The following is a 21,948-nucleotide window of genomic DNA, read 5'->3' on the forward strand; positions in this document are numbered from 1 at the left end:
CAACTCAGTAACTAGTGACACAGGAGTACCTCTGCTAAATAAAGGATGATGGTGATGGTGGTGATGGTGATATTGAGGTGACCACCAGCATATTTCACAATTTTCACAAAACTGTGAATGAATTGCTTGGTTTCTCAGTGATCAATTTGATTCAGTTCAATTAATTATATTAATATGAGGCTCACATAATACACGTGCTCTTCTTTGCCTTCTATTGCTTTCTATTGTGGGCATGACTATGACCACAAGCAATTTGAGTTTATTTAGCTTTCAGGATATAGTCTATCACTGGGGCATGCCAGGGCTGGAGCTCAAAGCACGGACTAAAGCAGAGCCTGTGGAGGAATATTGCTGACTGGCTGGATCATCCTGGCTTACCCTTCTTACATAGCTCAGACCACCCTAATAGGAAGTGTACCACCCACAGTGAGCTAGGCCCAACACATCAACTAGTAATTAAGAAAATGCCTCACAGATGTGGCTACAGGCCAATCTTATCAATTATTCAGTTGAGATTTCCCTCTTCCCATGTGACTAGGTATATATTAATTTGATAGTCGAAACCAACTATGACCGTATACAATGCCACATTAAGCACTGCAGAGAATATACAGTTCTTTTGTTTGTTCCTTCCTTCATTCAACAAATATTTATTGAATTGTGATTTACATCAGGCATGATGCTGAAAGGGGGGATATGGTAGTAAATGAAGGCATAGAGCTTGCCTTCAAGAGGACACTAGAGAGCCAGACAAAAGACAACTCATACCCAGTGGGTGACGGCTAAGCATTTACTTAGAAGTGTTTTGTTTGTTTGTTTGTTTGTTTGTTTTTAAATTTTATTTTAAACAATCACTATCTGAAAAGAATACCCAGCTAACCTTTTAGCTAGTAAATGCATGTGAATTACACTGGTATTCTGATGGAGTTTATGAAGGAGTATCTTGTTTTCAATAGGTTAAACTAAAAATTCATCAAGATTACAAAGCCCTGTGAAATCATTCATTAGAAGCCACACCACCATGTTCCAGTGTCACTAGATGTTAAAACAGAATGCTTGGGGGCAGGGAGCAGTGTATTCAGGCAAGCACAGGCATTTGAAGGTCAGGAGACAACCTTGGGTACCATTCCTCAGGTGCCATTTGACTTCTGTTTGAGACAGGTTCGGTCATTGACCTAGAACTCCACCAAGTAGCATATGCTGTATGGCCAGTGAGCTTCCAGAGACCTGCCTGTCTGTGCCTCCCACACTGGCATCTCTGGGATTACAAGCAGGCTCTCCAGCACGCCGGGCTTTTTCTTTTCTTTAATATTTATTTGATATGTATTATGCATCTGTGTGCATGCATGCACACACCAGTCCAGTGCCTGCAGAGGCTAGAAGAGTGTATCGGTTCCCCAGCACTAAAGTAACAGCTAGGTGTCAGCTGCTCCATGTAGATGCTGGTCCTCTGAAAGAGATGCTGAGCCATCCCTCCAGCCTCACTGCCCAGTTTTTATGTGGGTTCTGGAGTTCAAACTTGGTAAGGCAAAAAGCACTTTACCAACAGAGCTAGCTCTCCAGCCCTGGAATGCTTACCTTTTTTTTTTTTTTTTTTTCTTTTCCAGAACAACTTAATTTAGACTTGGTAAATGTCAGTCTATTCCTTTGTGTTTACCTTTTGATGTTTGTTCCTGAGAAGTGAAATCCACATCTCCTTTGGATTCACAAACCAAACACAAGGAGCACATCGGCAATCCACTTGTGATGCCTTGGCAAATCTCAGCAAAGCTTTGGAAACTGGAGTGATTTGGAGAGATTCCCATAATAGTCTGTGTTTCTTCTGCTGGTTGCAGAAAAGCCACAGGAGAAAAATTGAAGGAAGAAAGTGGATAGGTGAAATTAGGCAGTAAACACGCTTCCAGACAGGAGAGCTCTTGGGTTCTTTCTGCAGAGAAACAATACAAAACTCTCTTTAGCTGTGGATTCCTGGGGTTTTGACATTTGAATAAAGACAAAGGAAGCTTTTCGTTGTTCCTAGGCAGAGGATGGCTAGTCCTTGACAAGACTTTGTTTTTACATGAATTCGTATCTGCACCTTTTAGGCATGTCTTTTTTTAACTTGTCAGCATTCAGTGTTAGTTTTCAGAGAACAAATATCTATGTAGGGAAGTGATTAGAAACACTGGCATTTTAGCCATCCCTGCTTCTGGAAAATTTCAAAGGATTTGTGTGCCACTGTGTGTGTGTGTGTGTGTGTATTATATACATATATGTATATGTATGTATGCATATATGTATATATATGATTATTACAGTAGCTCATAGGCTGCCGTCCAGCTAGACCAACAGTGTCTGTTTACTGAAGAGGAGTCTAAGAATCCAGCAGTTGTTCAGTCCACAAGGCTGGATGTCTCAGTGGATCTAGAGTAGGCTCTAATGAAGGGATGGACTTGCCCAAAAGTAGACAAAGAGATGTTGCAGTAGGCGATTATCCTCTACTCAAATCATCTGGCGACACTGCACAAGTTCCTCACTACCTGCCCCAGGGTTCTACATTCCCGAATGAAAGACACATAAACACAGCTCTCTATTTTAATATGCCTTAAACAGCTCAACAGCTGGGCCGCTTCCAAACTTCCACCTTGCTAATGCCTCCGCTCCAATACTCCTGAGTTATTACTTACTAAAATCTATATTTCACCTTTGCTACCCTAGACCCAATCCAGGGCTCCCTGGGCCTGCTCTTCCCCTGCTCTTACATGACGCATAGCTGCTCTCTCTCCTGCACATCTCAAGTCTGGATCGTATTCCTTTCTCTGCATGCTGATTCTAAATCCTCCTTCCTCTCCCTGTCCCCTAGCCCCAAAATCCTAAAGCCCAGTCATTGACTGAAGGCAACTTTATTTACCAATTAAAGCCAACTGGGGGCGGGGACCTTCAGTGTTTTACCTGTGAGTAATCTCGTGCAATTTTGGGAAACCAGTTAACAGAATACAAGCGTTAAACCAAGTCCGCCACAAAGAGACTTTAGACTGTTTTGTTCCCAGCCACGGATGAACAGTTCCTTCCTATCATGTGTTTCTACCCTACCATAGTGCATTGTTTAAAATGCAGGCCTTTGGGTCTGGAGAGATGGCTCAGCTGTTAAGAGCACTGGCTACTCTTCTGAAGGACCTACAGCATCTACATGGTGGCTCACAACCATCTGTAATTCCAGATCCAGGGCACCCAACACCCTCTTCTGGCCTTCAAAATTTTAAATGTGAGCCTGTGTTCCAGATTAAAAAAAAAAAAAAATTAAATGCACAGGGCCAAGTTAATCAGCATCCGCATAGCACCTTGCAATTGTCTGTAATTTCAGTTCCAGAGGATCTCACACCCTCATACAGACATACATGCAGGCTAAACACCAACACACACAAAATAAAAATAAATACATTTTAAATGCATCCTTTGCCAAGACTAGGGCTTACCTGTGATTTAATTAGTATGAACAGATGTGAGGTCATTGTATAATTGAGAATAATCATTTAGCGGTGTGATCAGTTAAGGACTAGGTTAACACACATCTACCAGTGGCTCACACACCATCAGCGATTTTTTAGATGTGAAATAACTGGCATGGCCAATCCTACCTCTCTGTGGCTTCTTCACCTTCTCTCTAAAATATAGTTTCAGATCTCTAAGTGCCACAGGGCACAATGGGACAAGCACTCCACTTTTAAAGTAGTTACTTTTAATTTAACCTTGGCTCAGGCTTAAAGGAAGCCAAACTAGTGACTAATATTAAAACCAGTTTTCATTAATGAAGTTTATATTTCAATAGTAATTTTATAAGCATTTGATTACTAGGGATTTGTACTGTCATTTAATAACTTAATCACTCATGTCCTAGCCCTCTGTATTTGAAAGTATTTCTCAAATAACTCATATGTAATTTCTAATGGTAAAAAAAAAATCAAAATTGAATTGCTAATAAAGGGGTTTCTTGGGGGAAGAGAATTGTATTCAAATAAATCTTATGATATTATAAATATTTACGGTAAAAATTGTAAAGAGTTCATAACTGTAACAGAGCACCGACTGCTCTTCCAGAGGTCCCAAGTTCAATTCCCAGCAACCACCTGGTAGCTCACAACCATCTGTAATGGGATCTGATGCCCTCTTCCGGTGTGTCTGAAGACAGTTACAGTGTAATCTTATACATAAAATAAATGCATAACTCTTTAAGAAAATTATTTCCTTTAGTAACAATGGTCTAAGGAGGTGGAGGGCCGTGCACACACTGACAGACACTCTCATAGTTCTCTCAATGTTACTAAAACACATGAAGCCTGTGTTTCCTGCCACCTCTCCATCTTGCTCACTGGCGCTTTGATCTTGTGAGATTTTCAACTTCCTAAATTTATATTGCTATGACATGACCTAGAAAGGAGAGTGAGACAATTTTGCTGTCAACATTGCAGTCATATTCAATTAAGTGGCCAGCCCGGCTTTCCAGAATTGATGAAATACCCTCTATATTTGGCTATCAGGTCGTTTTATGTGGTTTTTAAACCTCAATTTTAAATAATTCTATTAGAAAAGGAATAAATAGAAGACACAGCCTTTCTTGGTATAATTTTAAGAAATAAATCATCCTCCCCAATTGCTTTTGTCATTGGGTGGGCCATATTCCCACCTCCATAAACAGGGCTTTGTGAATTTAACTACTTCCATTAATATTCCCGGAGTCAGACGTCTACCTGCCCACTCTGAGAGATGCAAATGCATCCCAGAATTACTTCAGTACCAAGTTGGCACCTTCCCTGAGGAAGTACGCAGAATACTAAATAGAGTTAGGAAAATGTATGACAGAGTAGGAGAAAGGTCCAGGCCAATTATTTTCTCCTTTTTAAAGAAAAGCAAACCACCACACCGAAGAACTGTATTTTCATTCCTTAACTTTTACCGTAAGAACATATCATACATATGTTTGTATAAGATGCTTTGTGCCCATCAAAGAATGAAAATAACACCACACCATGCTGTCATGCACTTTTATTTAGCCCAGCACTCAGGAGGCAGAAACAAGCAGATCTCTGAGTTTGAGGCCAGTCTAGTCTGCAGAGAGAATTCCATGACAGTAAGGGCTACACCGAGAAACCCTATCTGGGGACAGGGAGAATGAAAATAAGCAAATATTAGTATTCCTCTCCCCAAATTAAGAAGCGGACTGTTGCCTACACCTTTGAAATGCTCTCAGCAGCCCTCTGCACCTCAGCACATTTTAGAAGCACACAAATGCATAGCATATATATATGTGTATTTGCATATATATACATATATACAAATATATATAGAGATATATTTGCATATATATGTTTGTATATATATACATTTGTGTATATATATATATTGTGTATATATATATGGTAATAGATATTCTTCTATGATTTACTCTTTTTTTTAAATATGTTTTGGTCATGTTGACTTTGCACAGCTGTAGTTAAATGTTGGGTCTTATGAATGAATATATTTTATAATTTTTCTATTTTCTGACAGTGAATATTTGGGTTGTTTCCATTTTTAGCTGTTCCAACTAATGATGCTTTGAAGTGTGACATCATACATTCCTGATAGGAATGCAAAATAGCACAACCACATTGGGGAACAGATTTCATTTTCTTGTCAGTTAAACATATACTTACCATATGGTCCCCAAACCTCACTCCTAAGAATTTACACACACAAATAAAAACATCCGCATGATCAGATGCTTCTATTTTACCTGCACATGAGTTTTATGGTAGCTTTCCAGTGTTGTAAGAGCCAAGAACTGAAAACAATCCACATTTCCAGCAAATAGTGAATCTAAGAACAACCTCTGACATCTGATAGAATATCGCTGAGGACGGACAGAAGAAACTATGAGTAACAACACATCAGATCACAGTGGTGTTTTTGTGCAATCGAATAAGCTACACAGGTGACTGTGTATCACATGATTCCGTTTATATGAGATTTAGGAAAATGCACACCACTTGGTGGTGGAAGGGTTCTTACGGGTTGGAGCAAGCGAGAACTTTTTGGGAAGATGGAAAGTTATGTCTTAATTGTGGTTACAGTGTGATAGTCAAATTGGTGAATATAGCTGGTACACTGTGTCTTAAAAATATCTTTTCCTGTCCACAGCTGTGTTGATTGTTGCTTAGATTTCTTTTTAGTCTGATGCAATTCTATTTGTCTATTTTAAAATCTTTGTTCCTTCTGCTTTTGATGACATGTCTAAAAGTCATGGTAGGGACCAACAAATCAAGAATCTTTTCTTCTAACAGTTTGACAGTTTTGGGTCTTACAATGCTTTTAAATGTGTTTTGAGTTGGCTCCATATGCAATATGAAATAAAAATCTAAACATATGCTTCTATTATTTATAATTTTGAAGGCTTTGCTTATCTACTGAAACAATTAAGTATATATGTATAATACTTCAATTATTAATATAAAGTAATATAATATTCTTTCAAGATCTGGTTCTGGTGTCTGTTGTTTCTGTTGATTCTACATGTGTTTTATGATGATTCAGTTAATAACTTATTTTCTTTGGTATTTTATTAGGGAGTTATTTGAGGACTGGTTTGAAGTTTTTTTTCTTCCTCCACAGAATATTGGTATTTGCCTCTGCTGGGTGTCTAATGGCACCATTGATCCAAAATGCCTTCAGTATATTTCTTGCATTGAACTTTTTATACCTTGCACACAATAGACCTCAGTATCCAAATTATGGTAGATATATATAAACTCTCAATAAGGTCTTCCCCCTTACTTCATCCAAGGTGAAAACAAACTAACAAAAATTTCCCTACAACCAGACATTTCCCATTGCTTGCCAGATAGCTACTCTAACTTGAGTCTTAGTTCCCTAATGCTTTTGCTATTTTTTTCAATGAGTGAATTGTCAGTAAACTTTAGGAACATATGGATTATATAAGAGTAACTGTATTCTATGTGCAGCTTCATGATACTCAATGAAAGCCTAGTAGGTAGTACTTTTGCTACTATGAACAGTGCTAATATAATTATTTTGGGAAAATATTTAGCACTGTCTTATAAAATTAAATAACCAACTCAATGTACTGTTTGTATGCCCTTAACACTCATCTACTGAACTCAAGTCTCAATCTGATGATATTTGGAGATGGAGTCTGTGGGGTAATTAATTCATGAAAGTAGAATTCTAAAGAGTAGGAATTGTGCTCTATAAAACCAGGCCAAGGAGATAACTTGCTCTCTTTCTGCCCCATGAAAATTCAGGGGAACTAGACATCTATATCTCAAAAGAGGACCCTTACTAGAACCCAGCCACAGGGGCACCTTGACTACATGATGTTGAAAAGCTTCTGCAGAGCAGAATAAGTAGACAGCCTGCAGAATAGAAGAAATTTCATAAATTATACATCTAACATGAGGATAAATATACAGAATCTATAAAGAACTGAAGAAACTAAACACACACTCACATACACACAAATTCAACCAACGAACAGATAAATGTATTTGACAGAGAGTTCTAAAACAGAAGAATATCTAATGACCAATAAACATTTGTGTTCAACACTGTCAGCCATCAGGAAATACAGGTTAAACTATGTTGATATTCTATCTTGGCACAGTCAGAATGGCTTGCCCTCCATCAAGAGAATGAATGGTAACAAATGCTGTGAAGCCACTGTGAGAAAGGAATCTTTATGTACCTCTAGTAGGAGTATAAACCCGTGCAACCACTTTGGAAATTTGTGTGGCAGTTTCTCAAGAAACTAAAAATAGAATTAAGGAGATGATTCAGTAGGTGAAAGTGTTGCCAAACAAGACTGACAGCCCCAATTTGGATTCCGTGAACATGTGTCAAAGCCTGGCATGGTGGTGCTTGTCTGCAATCCCAGCACTCTTGGCAAGATAGGAGGTCAAGGTAGAGTTCCCTTCTGCTCATGGGCCAGCAGCTACCCAAGATCAAACCTAGAACTTTATACCTGGCAAACACTTGTTCTGCCACTGAATTACATTCCCAGTAGATTAGTTGAGTATTGAATCAGTTAAAAATGAGGTCCATGTAAAAATATTTAGCCCCGTGGCTGGTATATGTAGATGCATGTCTGTGTTAAGAGTTTTTACAGATGTTGAACCAGAGGGTCTAGGGAGATGGCTCAGTCGTTGAAGTGCCTGACACATAAGCATGAGGGAGGAACTTTGAGTCCCCAGCATACTTAAAAATAACAGGCATGGTGGCACACATCTATAACCCTAAGATTGGGGGTTGGAAACAGGCAGATCCCTAGAGGTTACCAGGAACAAGTCAAGCCAGTTCATAAGCTCTGGTTCAGTGAGAGACACTGCCTAAAATTACTGTGGAGAGCAATAGAGATAGTTGCTTGACATTGACCTCTGGCTCCTCCTGCACTATCTCCACCCTCTACCCCCTTCCACACACTTTAAATGAGCCAGATGCTGTAGTGAGCACCCATAGGCCCAGTACTCGGGAGGCTGAAGTGGGAGAATCACTTGAGCCTAAGAGTTTGAGAGCATCCTGGGCAACACAATTCTACCTCTGCCAGTTCAATATTTAAATAGTCATATGTCCTAAACCTTATTAGGGATAATTGATTAAATTTTTATGAAGGATTCAATAAGAAGAAAATAAAGTGCCCAGTTTGAAAACAAGGACATTACATTCATTTATTGCAACCATGTCAGTACACTGCCTTTATAATAGAGACATAAACACAGTGGAGAAATACTGAAGAGTTGAGGAGGGGTTGTCCTATAATTCACAAGGAAAGGTCCTCGGTTTGCCTCGGTTTACTGCTCATTACACTACCACTTCCACCAGAAAGTGTGACGGGGAAGAGAAATGAAAGCCAGTGAACCTATCTTATGCAAGTTTGATTCTTCAAAGTGAGCAACATCAAAAAACATCTGGACATAATGAGAACCGCAGTGTGTTCATCTGCACTGTTCTTGCCCTGCTTGTTGCAAACTTCTGTAGTGCCCAACTGTGTCTGCTCTCATAAAGTGTTAAGATATTGATATGCGAACATCTTATTTGAGAATCAGTTAGAAGAATCATGACTTCTCTTAGAAAGTGCTTCTGAGAGCAAGAAGAATAGTGGGGGATTATTTGAGCTCTGCCAAGTTATTATGTTTTTGGCAACTGGGAACAGAGGAAACCTCCTCCCAGCATAGGCCTGGAAGCAACACTAATGGTCTCATAACTCCCTTTTACATCCCACTTTACTCTTTATGGGGCTGTACTTAATTGCTCGACCACTGAACCTCTTAAGAGAGACTTGCCTTTCCTTTCCTTTTGAAAGTCTTACCTTCCCGGCACAGAGAGACACCATGGACAAGTGAAAGAATAAATTAAAGACCACCGGGGCCTGTCTAAGGTTTAACCAAGTCTCCCTCTCAAATTTTACATGTGTACTTTGTCTGCATGCGTTTCTGCTCACCACGTACATGCCTGGTGGCTGTGCAGCCCAGAAGACAGGGTAGGATCCCCTGGGTCTAGAGTTACACTGGGTAGCATTGAGCCACCTCTCTAGCCTCCTAAGTCTTCATCTTAAGGTTTCATCCAACAAAAGCAGATCAGTGATTTTGTAGTTGGGAGCAACCTTGCTTCCTCAATTGCAAGAAATGGAGTCAGTATTTCCATTCTCTACAAAGCAACTGAAGTGGGACAAGCTGTTCATCAACTGCTGTGTTCTGGATACCTTCTAAAATAACTGGGGGCTTCAGACCATAGTTGGACAATAGGTTATCTTGCCAAAGCCCCCTTGTTTAGTGGCAAGCAATATCTAAGAAGCTATCATTCTTAAAATTAGACCAAATAGCAAATACTACATAATTGTAATAATGAAAGATTCCTGATAATAATTATTCAAAGATTTGGATGCATTCTTGATAAAATATGATCAGATATGGTGCTGTCTTTTCAATTTGGGGATTTAGAGAGTTTATTGCTTTGAAACTTAATTATATATCTTGTCATATTTATTTTAGAATTAAAGGCAATACAATCTGAAGAAAGAAAAGACAAATACCTGACAGGCCTGAGCCTTTAGAGTCTTAAGATACATTTTTCTGTTTTGAAAATGATCTCAGCTCTTCATCTAAATAATTGTCCCAAATTCTTTATGAGATTCACTGATTGACCGTTCAATTCATTTAACTAACTCATATTGGGATTGAAAAACTAAGATTAATGGCCAGGTAGGGTGGCACACACCTTTAATCCCAGCCCTTGGGAGCCAGAGGCAGCCAGATCTCTGTGAGTTCAAGGCCAGCCTAGCCTATATAGCAAGTTCCAGAACAGCCAGAGCTACATAGGGAGACCTTGAAGTAACAAAATAGTTAAATCCACATCTCCTTAGTTTAATCAATATAAGGTTACACTTGTTGAGATTATAGCAATAATAGACCACTATAAAGCATAATTATTATACTGTTGCATGTGTGAAACAGTTAACCCAATAACTGACACTTTGTTTGTGGTGGCATTGAGCAAAATTCTTTCCACCACTGAAGGACATCAGGAGAAGACAATGGTTCGCAAACAGTTTTGTTTGCCATTCCACAGCAAGTATTTTGAAACAAAATATCCAAATAATTTCATCATCCCAAAGAATGGAAACAACGGTTGATACTGTTCTCCAACCAGGGAACAGAAGCAGTTCTTTCTGGTTTAGGACAGCAGATAGCACAGTGTCAGCTGAGAGAACGAATATCATAAATGGTACTTGTCAACATGAAGAACAGACCAGCGCTCTCAGGCCAGGGAAGTCAGCTGAAGTGGATTTTGAAAAAAAGAAAAGAAAAGAAAAAAAAAACCACCCAAATTCTTCTGCTTACAAAATCAAAGACCCACTAAAGCTCTCCCCGCCCCATGCAGTTCTCTAAGTTTCCCTGGGCTGCACTGGTCTTCTGGTACCACCTCTAGAAAGAACTAGTGGTCAAAAGAACAATGTCTTTGTCTTTTCCCTCCACTTCACAATCCTTAATGCCATCTTAAGTTACCAGCTCTCCTAAACCACTGACCAACCTAGCAAACAGTGTGTGCCAATTACCTGATTTTCATTAGATTCAAACTAATTAGTCAAAGTAACCAGAGTGTAAACAAAGAGAAGACCTGGCTTTGATAGCTAAAGACACATCTTTACTCTCAGTCCAAAATATCTTAAAAATAACTTGTCTTTATTCTATTTTCTTTAGGACACATTTTCAGTGGGAGAAAATAAGCATCAAAAACACATACTATGCTTGCCCAATCTGAGCAATATAAAAAAACCAAACCAAAAGAAAAAATTTTAAATTCGATCATTCGTAAAAATTGTAGTTACAGTGTTTATTTAGCAAAAATATTTTTATCTGGCTATTTAGCATCATTTAATATGCAACATTAAATAATCATTGCAGTATGTCATCAAATATAATTAGCAAAAGTATTTTTATCTGAATACTTAGCGTTGCATATATTCGACAATAAATATTCATTGCAGCAAGATATCAAATATAAGTTTTCCTCTAGTTTTAGTAAATTTATATGATGTCTATTTTGTAATAAAACACTGGGATTTTTTTTAACCTTATTAAAGGCTAATGAGCATAATTATCACTTAAGCATCCACAATAGCATGTTTTCCGATCTTTTACTAATATATAAAAAATAGTTTAAATTCCTTTTTTTTTTTGTTTCTCTACCCTGACGTTTCAATAGCCATAGAACAATCCTTTGAGGGGCTCTCAGAGTGGGGCTCTCGGCTCTCAGAGTGGGGCTCTCGGCTCTCAGAGTGAGTTTTGCCCTGTTCCCAATGCTCACAAGCACACACCTGTTCTTTGCAAAAGAATAAAATAATTTGTTTTAGATACCTGCCTATATTTGTACCTATCTGGTTTTTGCTGTACATTAAAAATACTAAAATTACTCCTATTTTTCTAAAAATCAGCAGCAAATTATTAGCATCACCTTGTGATCAAATGAATCATTTTAAAATTAATAAATGTCATTTTCCTTAGTAAGGAGTTTCAGAATATAAAAGCAGATGTATGATTATTTTGAAAGAGGGAAACAGTTTCAAAGGACAAACTCATAAAATGGTATTCTCTTAAGTTACATGTCTGGAATCTAAAATCAAACTTTAAATATTTCTTTTCATTTTCAATTGTAACCATAAGTCCTAAGGCCACTATGCTAGATATCAGGCAACTAGAAATTGCTATTTCCTTTTACTTAAAAGCGGTTCACTCACTGAACTTCGGTTCATGCAGCATACACCCAAAAAGAACTCGTCTGTCACCACTAGCTGACAATGTGCTCTAAAGTAAAAAAGGAGAGCTAGATTGCAATGATGTACTTACCTTTTGGTGTCTTGAAAAATTCTGGCAGAACTAAAATGAAGGTGATCACTATGGCCACAAATAATTTAAGGAAAGCCCTTTCTGTCATGTCTACTCACATGACACAAATGTGTTTCCATCCGTAGCTTGATACTATGTTGCTTCCTGCTTCTCATCTCGGCTCTACTTCAAGTTCCTGAGATTCACCTCACACTTACTTCCGTTTGGGTCTGACTTAAAAGAAAAAAAAAAAAAAGGTTACCCCCGGCTGAGACTTCTTCATTTTGAGTCACTTTGCCTAATAAAGCCACCTTCTAACAAGAACTGTTGAGCTAACTGATAAACAAGATGATGAGGAAATGATCTTAAGAAACAAAGGGGGTCTGGCTTCATCCAGATTTGAATCTGTTTCTCATGTTTACCAATGTGTAAGAATACATGTAAACCTACAACATAATAACCAAAAACCAAAGGGCGAATGTCAGTCCCACCCTGGTTTATAAGCATCATTCACTCATTTACCCAGTGAATGATAGTTAATCTCTCTGAAAGCCAATACTGTGCTGGATTCTGGTGTTTGGAAGACGGTAAACAGTGCACGATATGAGCATAAACAAAAGGCTTATGAAAATTTGGGCTTCTTCTTTACTGTTGTCTCTGCAAGTGGCCGAATGGAACTTGTTAATGTTACATCTATAAACAGTGTTTACTGTGACGCAATCCACATTCCTGTTCTCCTTGCAAAAGAATAAAATCATTTGTTTTAGAGTGTATATGAAGGCTAGGGGAAAAGATGATGAATACAGCATACATAGCAAGTGAGTGTTCTTACTTAGACAATGCAAGTAGTCAGCACTTCCATTGGGCCATCCCCACCCCTGCCTCCTCTGCTTACACTAAAATTATCAAGTATTTCAATGTGTGCTTGCTGCAAAGGTATCCTTTGCTCCCTCCCTCAGTCCCGATAGTTCTGTAAGCATTCCTTCCAGCTAACCCTATCTTTTGTTCTCTCTCACACACTCGTAAGGCTTTAAGGAGGTGGGGAGGGGAAGGACAAAGATTAGGCTGGGAATATGTGCCAAGAATCAACTGATTTGTCTTCCCATTGAACACTATGATTTACATACACATGGAAATCCTCAAGAAGGGGATTTTAAGACCTGAGCAGTCGAAATAGGAATAGAATTCCCAAGTGTATGCTTTATTTTAAGAGTGTCATTAAGGATTATTATATGAACACTAGCCAGGAGGAGTCAAGTTTCCAGTTAAGTACCATCTGGATCCCTTTGATACTCTATAAGTATTTGTAGTCTTCAGCAATAGGGTCTTACTGTCCAGTCATGGAGAAGAACCAATAACAATGCCCTGTAATGTTTGTGGGGGTCTATGGGAACCCTTTGGCCAATAATTCAAAGTGATGTAACTCACTCCAGGTCCTGGGAGTTGTATGTGGTAGTATATGATGTCTAGTTGAGATACTGATCCCCCTGCTCCATGGTATGCTAACTCCATTTAAACTCTATATAAATATACATCTTAGAAAGTGTCTACAGTAGTAGGTTTCCATATGACTTTTCAAAGGCTGTTAGTGTCAATAGGCCTTGGCACAGTCTCTCCTCTCCCCTACCCTCCCAGCCCTGCCCCATCATTCCTCCTATTACAATTTCCCTTTTATCCCTTTATAACACTATATTCTATTTCCCCCTTCCTTGATATCTTAATGTCTATTCTTTCCCTTATAAATGTTGCAATAATACCTTCAAATACTCAGTAATTCTTATATTCATATAAAAATTATTGATGTAATGGCTTTCTATGTTGTAATATTTCTGCCAGGTCTGTATTAGTCATTTTCGGTTGCTGTGTCGAAATGTGAGCAGAACGACTTAAGGAAAGAAAGATTAATTGTGCTCACATGTTGAGGGGCTTCAGTGCATAGTCACGTGGCTGCATTGCTCCCGGGTCTGTGCATGGTGAGGCAAAGTCTGGTGCAAACATGGCAGAACGGAGTGACTCACCTCGTGGTGGACAGGTTGCATAGGGACAAATATACCCATTAAGAGCGATCCCCCAGCAATCTACTTCCTATGAGAGCCCACTTAATAATTCATTCAGCTAAGAGTTCCATGGATTAATCTATTAATTAAATCAGAGCTTGCATTCTGATTCATTTATCAAAAATCTGTCAGCTGGCAGCCAAGTCTTAAACACATGAAACTTCATGAACCAGTTTTTTTTTTTTTAGAATCAATCAAACCATTCTGACATAATGCATAATGACATTCCAATGCACACATGTACACACACACACTCACACAAAGCATCACGACTGCTATTGCTGCCGCTGCCACCACCCTGTTCCCTACCACTCTGACTCAATCTGGTTATCATATTTTTAGACACTTTAAAGGCAATTTTCATGAAAGGCCCTTTGTCCTGGCTACAATCATGTGCTCTGCACCTGGCTTCTCTGGGGGTGTCCAGATGGTGGCTATCAGGAGAGCAACAGAAGGACCATAAATCCTAGACCACAGGCTGGCTGCTTTGAGGATACAGGGGATCAGCCAGACTGGAATTCACTTACTAGACATTTGTGCTATCTCTGACTTACCAAATAGTAAGAAAAATAACGTTATTGTCTATGATCATCCTCAGAGATTGCTAATCCAATTATTTTTTTTTTTTACATTTACTAAGTGTGTGTGAGTGTGTGTGTGTGTGTGTGTGTGTGTGTGTGTGTGAAAGAGAGGGGGGAGAGGGAGACAGACAGAAAGAGAGAGAGACAGAGAGAGAGACAGAGAGAGAGAGAAAACGAACACAGAGGACAACTTTTAGTGGTTGGTTCTTGCCTTACAGAGTGTGGGTCTTGGAGATCAGACTTGGGTCATCATGCTGGATGGTATAAGACATTAAACATGAGTCTTCTCTTTCAAATACTGTAAAACTTGTGTTTAGGGCAAGTGTGATGGTTTGTATATGGTTGGCCCAGGGAATGGCACTATTAGGAGGTGTGGCCTTGTTGGAGGAAGTGTGTCTGTCATTGTGGGTGTGGGCTTTTTTTGTTTGTTTGTTTGTTTGTTTGTTTTTTTAGTTTTTCGAGACAGGGTTTCTCTGTGTAGCCCTAGCTGTCCTGGAACTCACTCTATAGACCAGGCTAGCCTCAAACTCAGAAATCCACCTGCCTCTGCCTCCCAAGTGCTGGGATTAAAGGCGTGAGCCAACACTGCCTGGCGGGTGTGGGCTTTAATACCCTTGTCCTAGCTGCCTGGAAGCCAGTCTTCTGCTAGCTGCCTTTGGAACAAGAGGTGGAACTCTCAGCTCTTCCAGCCCCATGTCTGCCTGGACGCTGCCATGCTCCCGTCTTGGTGATAATGGACTGAACCTCTGAGCCTGTAAGCCAGCTCCAATTCAATGTCATCCTTATAAGAGTTGCCTTGGTCATGGTTTCTGTTCATAGCAGTAAAACCTTAAGCCAGCAAGGAATTCAAATCTTTTTATTTCTCCCGCACTGGAAGACTTCTATGCCAGTGTTAATCCCTCCCACCAGTAAAGCCTTTGGTTACGCAAAGGCTCCTGCTACATTCCAGGAATTTGATGATCTGAACTGTTACTCTTTTCTCCTAGGAGCAATGCCCTCCCCTCTTACTCTGCTTTCATCTCCTGTGTACAAACTCTTTTCAGTCTAGCCAATCAAATATGATTTTAAGGACAGACCCCACCCAATGGGGAAGACACAGCCATCATCTCCCGAGTCAGAATAAAAGCCAAACTCATTTTCTGTTAATGTGAACTGATGTTCCCCTTTGAGCACACCTTCTTTATCATGATGAAGCTTTGCCCTGGGCAGATGCTTCTGTCGGAGTGCTGGTTTCTTTGCAACCAGTAGCAAGTGCCTTTACCCGCTGAGCCATCTTGCTATAGCCAGTTATTATAAATGTTTTCAATCAATCATTCTGTCTGTGGTTACTAACTGCTTGAGATACCAGCAGAACAATAGCCAAAGACAAATTCCAAACATCCCGTGGGTGTTTGGTCTGCTAGAAACTGCTACAGCATTTTCTCTGTCCAATCACATTAAGGCAGTGACAGGCCTGTGATTGGACAGGAATGGAGAGGTGGAGCTAGAGTTGGAGGAGGAAAAAAGTCAGAGGAGCAGAAGGAGAGGTCGTGATCATGGAGGCAGATGATGAGGACGAGCCAGATCACACGAGGTTATACAACCAAGCAAAGGATTTTACAAAATAGGTTAATTGGGTTAGAATATTGTCTTTATTATTTGGTTCTGAAATTATTGTATTGGCATCTTGTAAACTGTGATTTTATTATTATATAAATCTGATTGGATATTAAGGCCTTAAGAGTACTGCTTTACTTACGTGGTCTTGGGCGCTATTTAGATGAATGATTGTGGGTGTGTGAAAGAGTTGCATGTGAGCGAGATGTTTTTAATAGCTGAATAGAATAATAAGTGCCCACCGGGACGTGGTGATGCCGGTCAATATCGGCTCAAAAAACGTGGCCGGGCGGGAAATGGAGTTTGTGGGGTGGGTTCATTTTTTATTTTCCCGCAACAAGAAACAAAGAATAATCTCATTGTGGCACAGGGACACACAAACAAAGGAAAAATAGCCTGTCAAGGGTCTTAGTCACTGTTCTATTGCTTTGAAGAGACACCATGACACAAGACAACTCATAACAAAGCATCTAATTGGAGAATTGCTTAACAGTTTCACAGACAGACATAGCCCGTTATCATCATGGTGGGAGCATGGTGGCAGGTAAGGCAGGCTGCTGAAGCAGGAGGTGAGAACTGCGTCCAGATCTACAGAGAGAGACTGGGCCTAGTATCAGCTTCTGGAACCTCCAAACCCACCCCCAGTGAAATACTTCCTCCAGGAAGGCCACACCTACTCCAACAAGGTCACACCCCCTAATCCATGTAATCCGTTCAAGCAATACCACTCCCTAGTAACCAAGCATTCAAATATATGAATATATTCAAATATATGAGCCCATTAGGGCCATCCTCATTCAAACCACCACAACAATGAAATTTCTTATTGGGAAAAGGTTGCAGCAAGACACAAACTAAACTCGCTATCACATCGGAACAGGAACTTCACTTGTTTTTTATTCTAATGCAGATGGAGACTCTGCCCCCTGCAACCCCCAGAACTGGCTGGTGTAGTGAGAATTTTGGTGTCTTTAAAAAAACCTAGTCATATTATGTAAACATGCTTTTGTTTTAATCCAGGTTGTAGGATATGGGCCTGCTTCAGTTTATCCACAGCAGCAGACTATCTGCCTCATGGTACTCTGGCAGGAACATGATCCTGCCAGTTGCAGAAGGTTTACTTCTGATGATTCTAGAGACAATGAGTTTCAGAGACCGGAGGGGTGCTCTGGGAAGATGAAAATGGCTGTTCCTGCTGCTGGTTCCTGCTGCTGGTTCCTGCTCCTGCTCCTGCTCCTGCTCCTGCTATTGCTATGGTTGAGAGAAAAGAGACAAATTGGAGATATCCTTACATGACAAAGATTGAACTTGCCCCAAGGAACTCAGTGACCCCCATTCAGTAGGAAGTAGTTTAAAGAGACCTACACCCTCTAACCCCCTCTAACCTTCTTTCTCTCCTACCTGGCATTGAAGTGTTAGAAGGAATAAGTGTTAGAAGGGAGGGATTTTTTAAAAAAAACACAAATAAAGTGGAAAAAAATAATGCCAATGGGCTGGGGTCCAACCTCACTATCGTTCACAATTTGCTTACTTAAGAGATGGCTCAGCAATTAAAAGCACTAGCTTTTCTTGCAGAGACCCCAGGGTCAGTTCCCAGCACCTACATGGCAGCTCACACCTTCTGTAACTTATGTTCCAGATAATACATTACCCTCTTCTGGTCTCCTCAGGCATACATGTGGTACACAGACATGCATCCCGACCAAACACCCACACATAAAAATAATAAAAGAAATTTTTAAAAGAAAGAACTGATGTGATAGAATGAAGAAAAAGGGAAGGGAGAGGTTGGCTACTTCAGTCTCTCAAGTTCTGGGAATGTAGCCCAGTCTTTGTGTAAACAATATTTTACCAGGTGGTAGAAAGTAAAAGAATTACATAAAAGTTTTACAAGGTGGAGAAATTTACAGAATATTGGCTCTTGTCAGACTAGCTACTTCTGATAGAAAAGAAGGTTTTTCCCCTTACAATTATCTTTCAATGCTGAATGGCAAGAATTAAAAACAATAGGCTAAAATGCCTTGCTTCTTCTGACTGCCATAATTCATCCATTAAAGTGTTCCCAGCTGAAATTTCTAAATATATAAAGTACATCCTTTTATACATTTGCAGTTTAAATACCAGAAATCCAGAAAATTTAAGCTACACTTTCTTATAATCAATTCAGTTTTAAGTGAGAGTCCCTCAGAAACAAACAGGCATGCTAAATTTTGAATCTACTTGACTTTCTATATTTTGAAGATAAAACTGAAGCAATAAACTAATGGTGGTAATGGATGTCTGCACTTGAGAGGTAGAAGTTAAGAGTCCATGGTCAACCTCAGCTGCTTAGTGAGTTCAGAGCTAGCCTGGACTACAGGATATCCTATCTCAAAACAAAACAAAACAAAACAAAAACTTAGAAGTAACAGAAAAGTTGGAAAAAAAAGATAACTCTGAATTACTGAAGAGGAAAGAACCAGGGCACAGTTACAAGCAAAACAAAGCAAAGCCCAACTACATAACTAACTCAGTGTCTAATGACTGTGATCCACTCACGATCATCTCCAAAGGGCTTGGATAGCCATCAACAGCACATAAAGCTTACCTTCTAGGTTTAGACTGCCTCCACTCTACAGCTTCTGCTGTCCTTGGTGGTCATCCCCTGGTACTGGCATCTCCAAAATTCTAGCAGAAGGTTCCAGAATTTTGGAGTCATGGAGAGCAGCTTGGCACCATGAATAGAGCACTTTCACCAATAGCCTCTCATAGGCTCTCTTCATGGTGTCAAGCCTCAACTTCTCTGCATGACCCCTTCAATTGTGGGCCTTCAAACTGCTACTCTGGCTGCACCTTCACCAGTGGCCTCTCCTGGATTCTCACAGTGCCAAGCCTCAGCTACTTTCCATGATTCCTTCATGCCTTCTAAACCAGTACCTCCTGGAAGACTGACACATGCCTAGTTTGGCTGCCCAGCATGATGGTACAACCTTGGCCGCCTCTGGAACACAGTCTCTGTGTGCTGACTCTCAGAAAACACTTGCCATGAGATTTCACCTCAGTGCTGCTGGTCTCTTCTTAATCCCCACTAGCTTCTCAGCTCCAGCTAACCAACATCAATTATCCTGGCAAAGGCAATGTATCATGTTGTTGGTTCTAGTTTCTCACAGCCAGTTCTTCAGCTCTAGCTATTCCAGATTCTTAACTCAAAATATGCAATGGTCCCAAAAGAGTCTTTAAGTGACTCTCCAACTTTCCCCTGGACCTTCATAAGCCAAGCCTCCATCTGCATTTCTATGAAGACTCTTGTTTTGTGTGCTCCTACAGAATAGTTCACCAAGCTTTGAACACTCCATGGATTTTCTAGCGCAAAGATCCAAAGTCCCTTCATTGTTCTCCCCAAGACAGTATAGACAGGTCTGTCACATCATTACCCCACTATCCTGGAACTAATTTTTGTCTTAGTTAGAGTTACTATGGCTGTGCTGAAACATCATGACCAAAGGCAAGTTTGGGAGGAAATGGTTTATTTGGCTTATCCTTCCACATTATAGTCCATCATTGAAGGAAGTCAGAGCAGGAGCCTGGAAACAGGAACTGATGCGGAGACTATGGAGGGTGATCTAGTTTCACTGTGCCTTGATTACAAGTCTGAGTGCAGAGGAGGGCCAGAACTCTGGAAGGCCCTTATGAAAACTTAACGCAGCCTGTTTAGTCACTTCTAAAACTAAGAGTCATTAGAAGTATCCATAGCTGGCTTCGATAGGAAAAGCTATGTAAGATTGAGTTGTCATGTCTAGCCAGTCTGGGACCAGGAAATGCTAAGGAGTCTAGGTTAAGTTTGAATAGCTTCCTTCCATGGGTTCTTGATTGTCATGTATAGCTCAGCTTTTAGCTCTAGACATTACTCTGCTCTTTAGAGAAACTCTGACCCTTCATAGTCTGCCTTGTGCACAAATGATATTGTTGAAATAGTCGGGTATCTTTTAGAGAGAAGCCAACCTTGGTGTTGGTGTGGGCTGACAGTTAGACACAATGACTGTGTGATCTTGTGGTGGCCTTGCAGTGGTTGCTTGTGGCTGAGGGTGAAGTGATGTGTAATCCACACTGCTGACTACATCATACTGTGGTTCTTAGACCCCATGTCATTTCTTTTATCCCTACCATTTCATGTTTTTTTTAATGTTTGTGGGTTTCTGAAACAAAACTCAGAAAATTTGAATAAGGATAGAGCCTTCTGTCCCAGATACAAAAGAAAGAAGAAACCATGTGGGACCATGAGATTCTTAAGGGACAAGTGTGATAATATCATGAAAGAGCTTCGGCATCACTGTGCCTAGCCTCAGAGTCAGAGGAGCCGTCACTCTTGGGGACAATGGTCCTGAGGTAGACAGTTACTATGTCTCTCCTCATGCTAACTTTCAAGATTTGGATTTAGATTGATCCCAAAATACTCATTTTGTCATCCTCAAGTTAATAGTCTTTCTTCTTCAGCCAGACTTGAAGATCAACTCTAGTCTCCTCCCATGGGATATCTAACCGCTCTGCAGCTGGTATTCTGTGGAGGAGAGACGATTCCCTTTCCTGAGCTAGTATGGGGAAAGCGTTCGTCCCAGCTGTGTGTGAAGAACACTGCTAGGTGAATATTCTGGCTTGATTTCCTACACACACACACACACACACACACACACAATGAATAGCCTTATGGTGCTTTGTTTGAACTTTAATCCTATGTAGTTATCTATCATGTGAAATTAATGCCAGTATATACTTTATATGAGTAATATTTTCTATTTCTCCTCCCTAGTGAAAACTATTCTTAATTCCTTCATTATATCCTGTGGGGAGATCTTTTTGGCATCAGAGACAAAAATAATCAATGACACTTATTGAACATTTCCTATGTACTACTGCAATAGTGCATGCTTTGTATGGACTACTGCATTCGACTCCCCGGCAACTCCCTGAGGCAGTTACTCTAATTAATCCCCTTTCATAGGCAGAGATGTATAGAAAAGTCAAGTAACACGCTCAAAGGCACACTGCTAAGGGTCGTGCTGAGCTTCAAACATAAAGAGCCTGACTTCAGACTTAATACCCGGCTTCACTGGCAGCCTGGGCGAGAGGATTTGTTAGGAAAGATCATTTTGAAATACCATTAGCTCGAGGATGGAAAGGTGGCTCGGCCATTAAAAGCATGTATCTCTCCTCCAAAGGGTGAGAGTTTGATTCCCAGCTCCCACAGGACGCAGCTCACAGCTGCCTGTAACTCTGAGAGCTCTGGGGGCAGTCCAGAACCTCTGCTGTAGTCCAACATCTGTACACACCTTACATGTGCCTCTCTTTCTCTCTGCCTCTCTCTCTCTCTCTCTCTCTCTCTCT

The 21,948-nt window shown here is 40.2% G+C and overlaps 1 protein-coding gene across 1 annotated transcript in view; it reads right to left on the reverse strand.

The window, feature by feature from the left end:
• Tmem156 (transmembrane protein 156) overlaps window positions 1-12,523 on the reverse strand; it is a 28,551-nt gene extending 16,028 nt beyond the window's left edge. The window contains exons 1-2 of the mRNA XM_031342401.1: window positions 12,375-12,523; window positions 1,658-1,927 (exon numbers count right to left, since the gene is read on the reverse strand). Coding sequence (XP_031198261.1) covers window positions 1,658-1,927; window positions 12,375-12,462 — 358 coding nt within the window. The 5' untranslated portion in view covers window positions 12,463-12,523. The remainder of the gene's footprint in view (window positions 1-1,657; window positions 1,928-12,374) is intronic.
• Window positions 12,524-21,948: the final 9,425 nt, after the last annotated feature.

Source organism: Mastomys coucha, unplaced genomic scaffold (genome assembly GCF_008632895.1).
Source record: "Mastomys coucha isolate ucsf_1 unplaced genomic scaffold, UCSF_Mcou_1 pScaffold22, whole genome shotgun sequence".
NCBI lineage: Eukaryota > Metazoa > Chordata > Mammalia > Rodentia > Muridae > Mastomys > Mastomys coucha.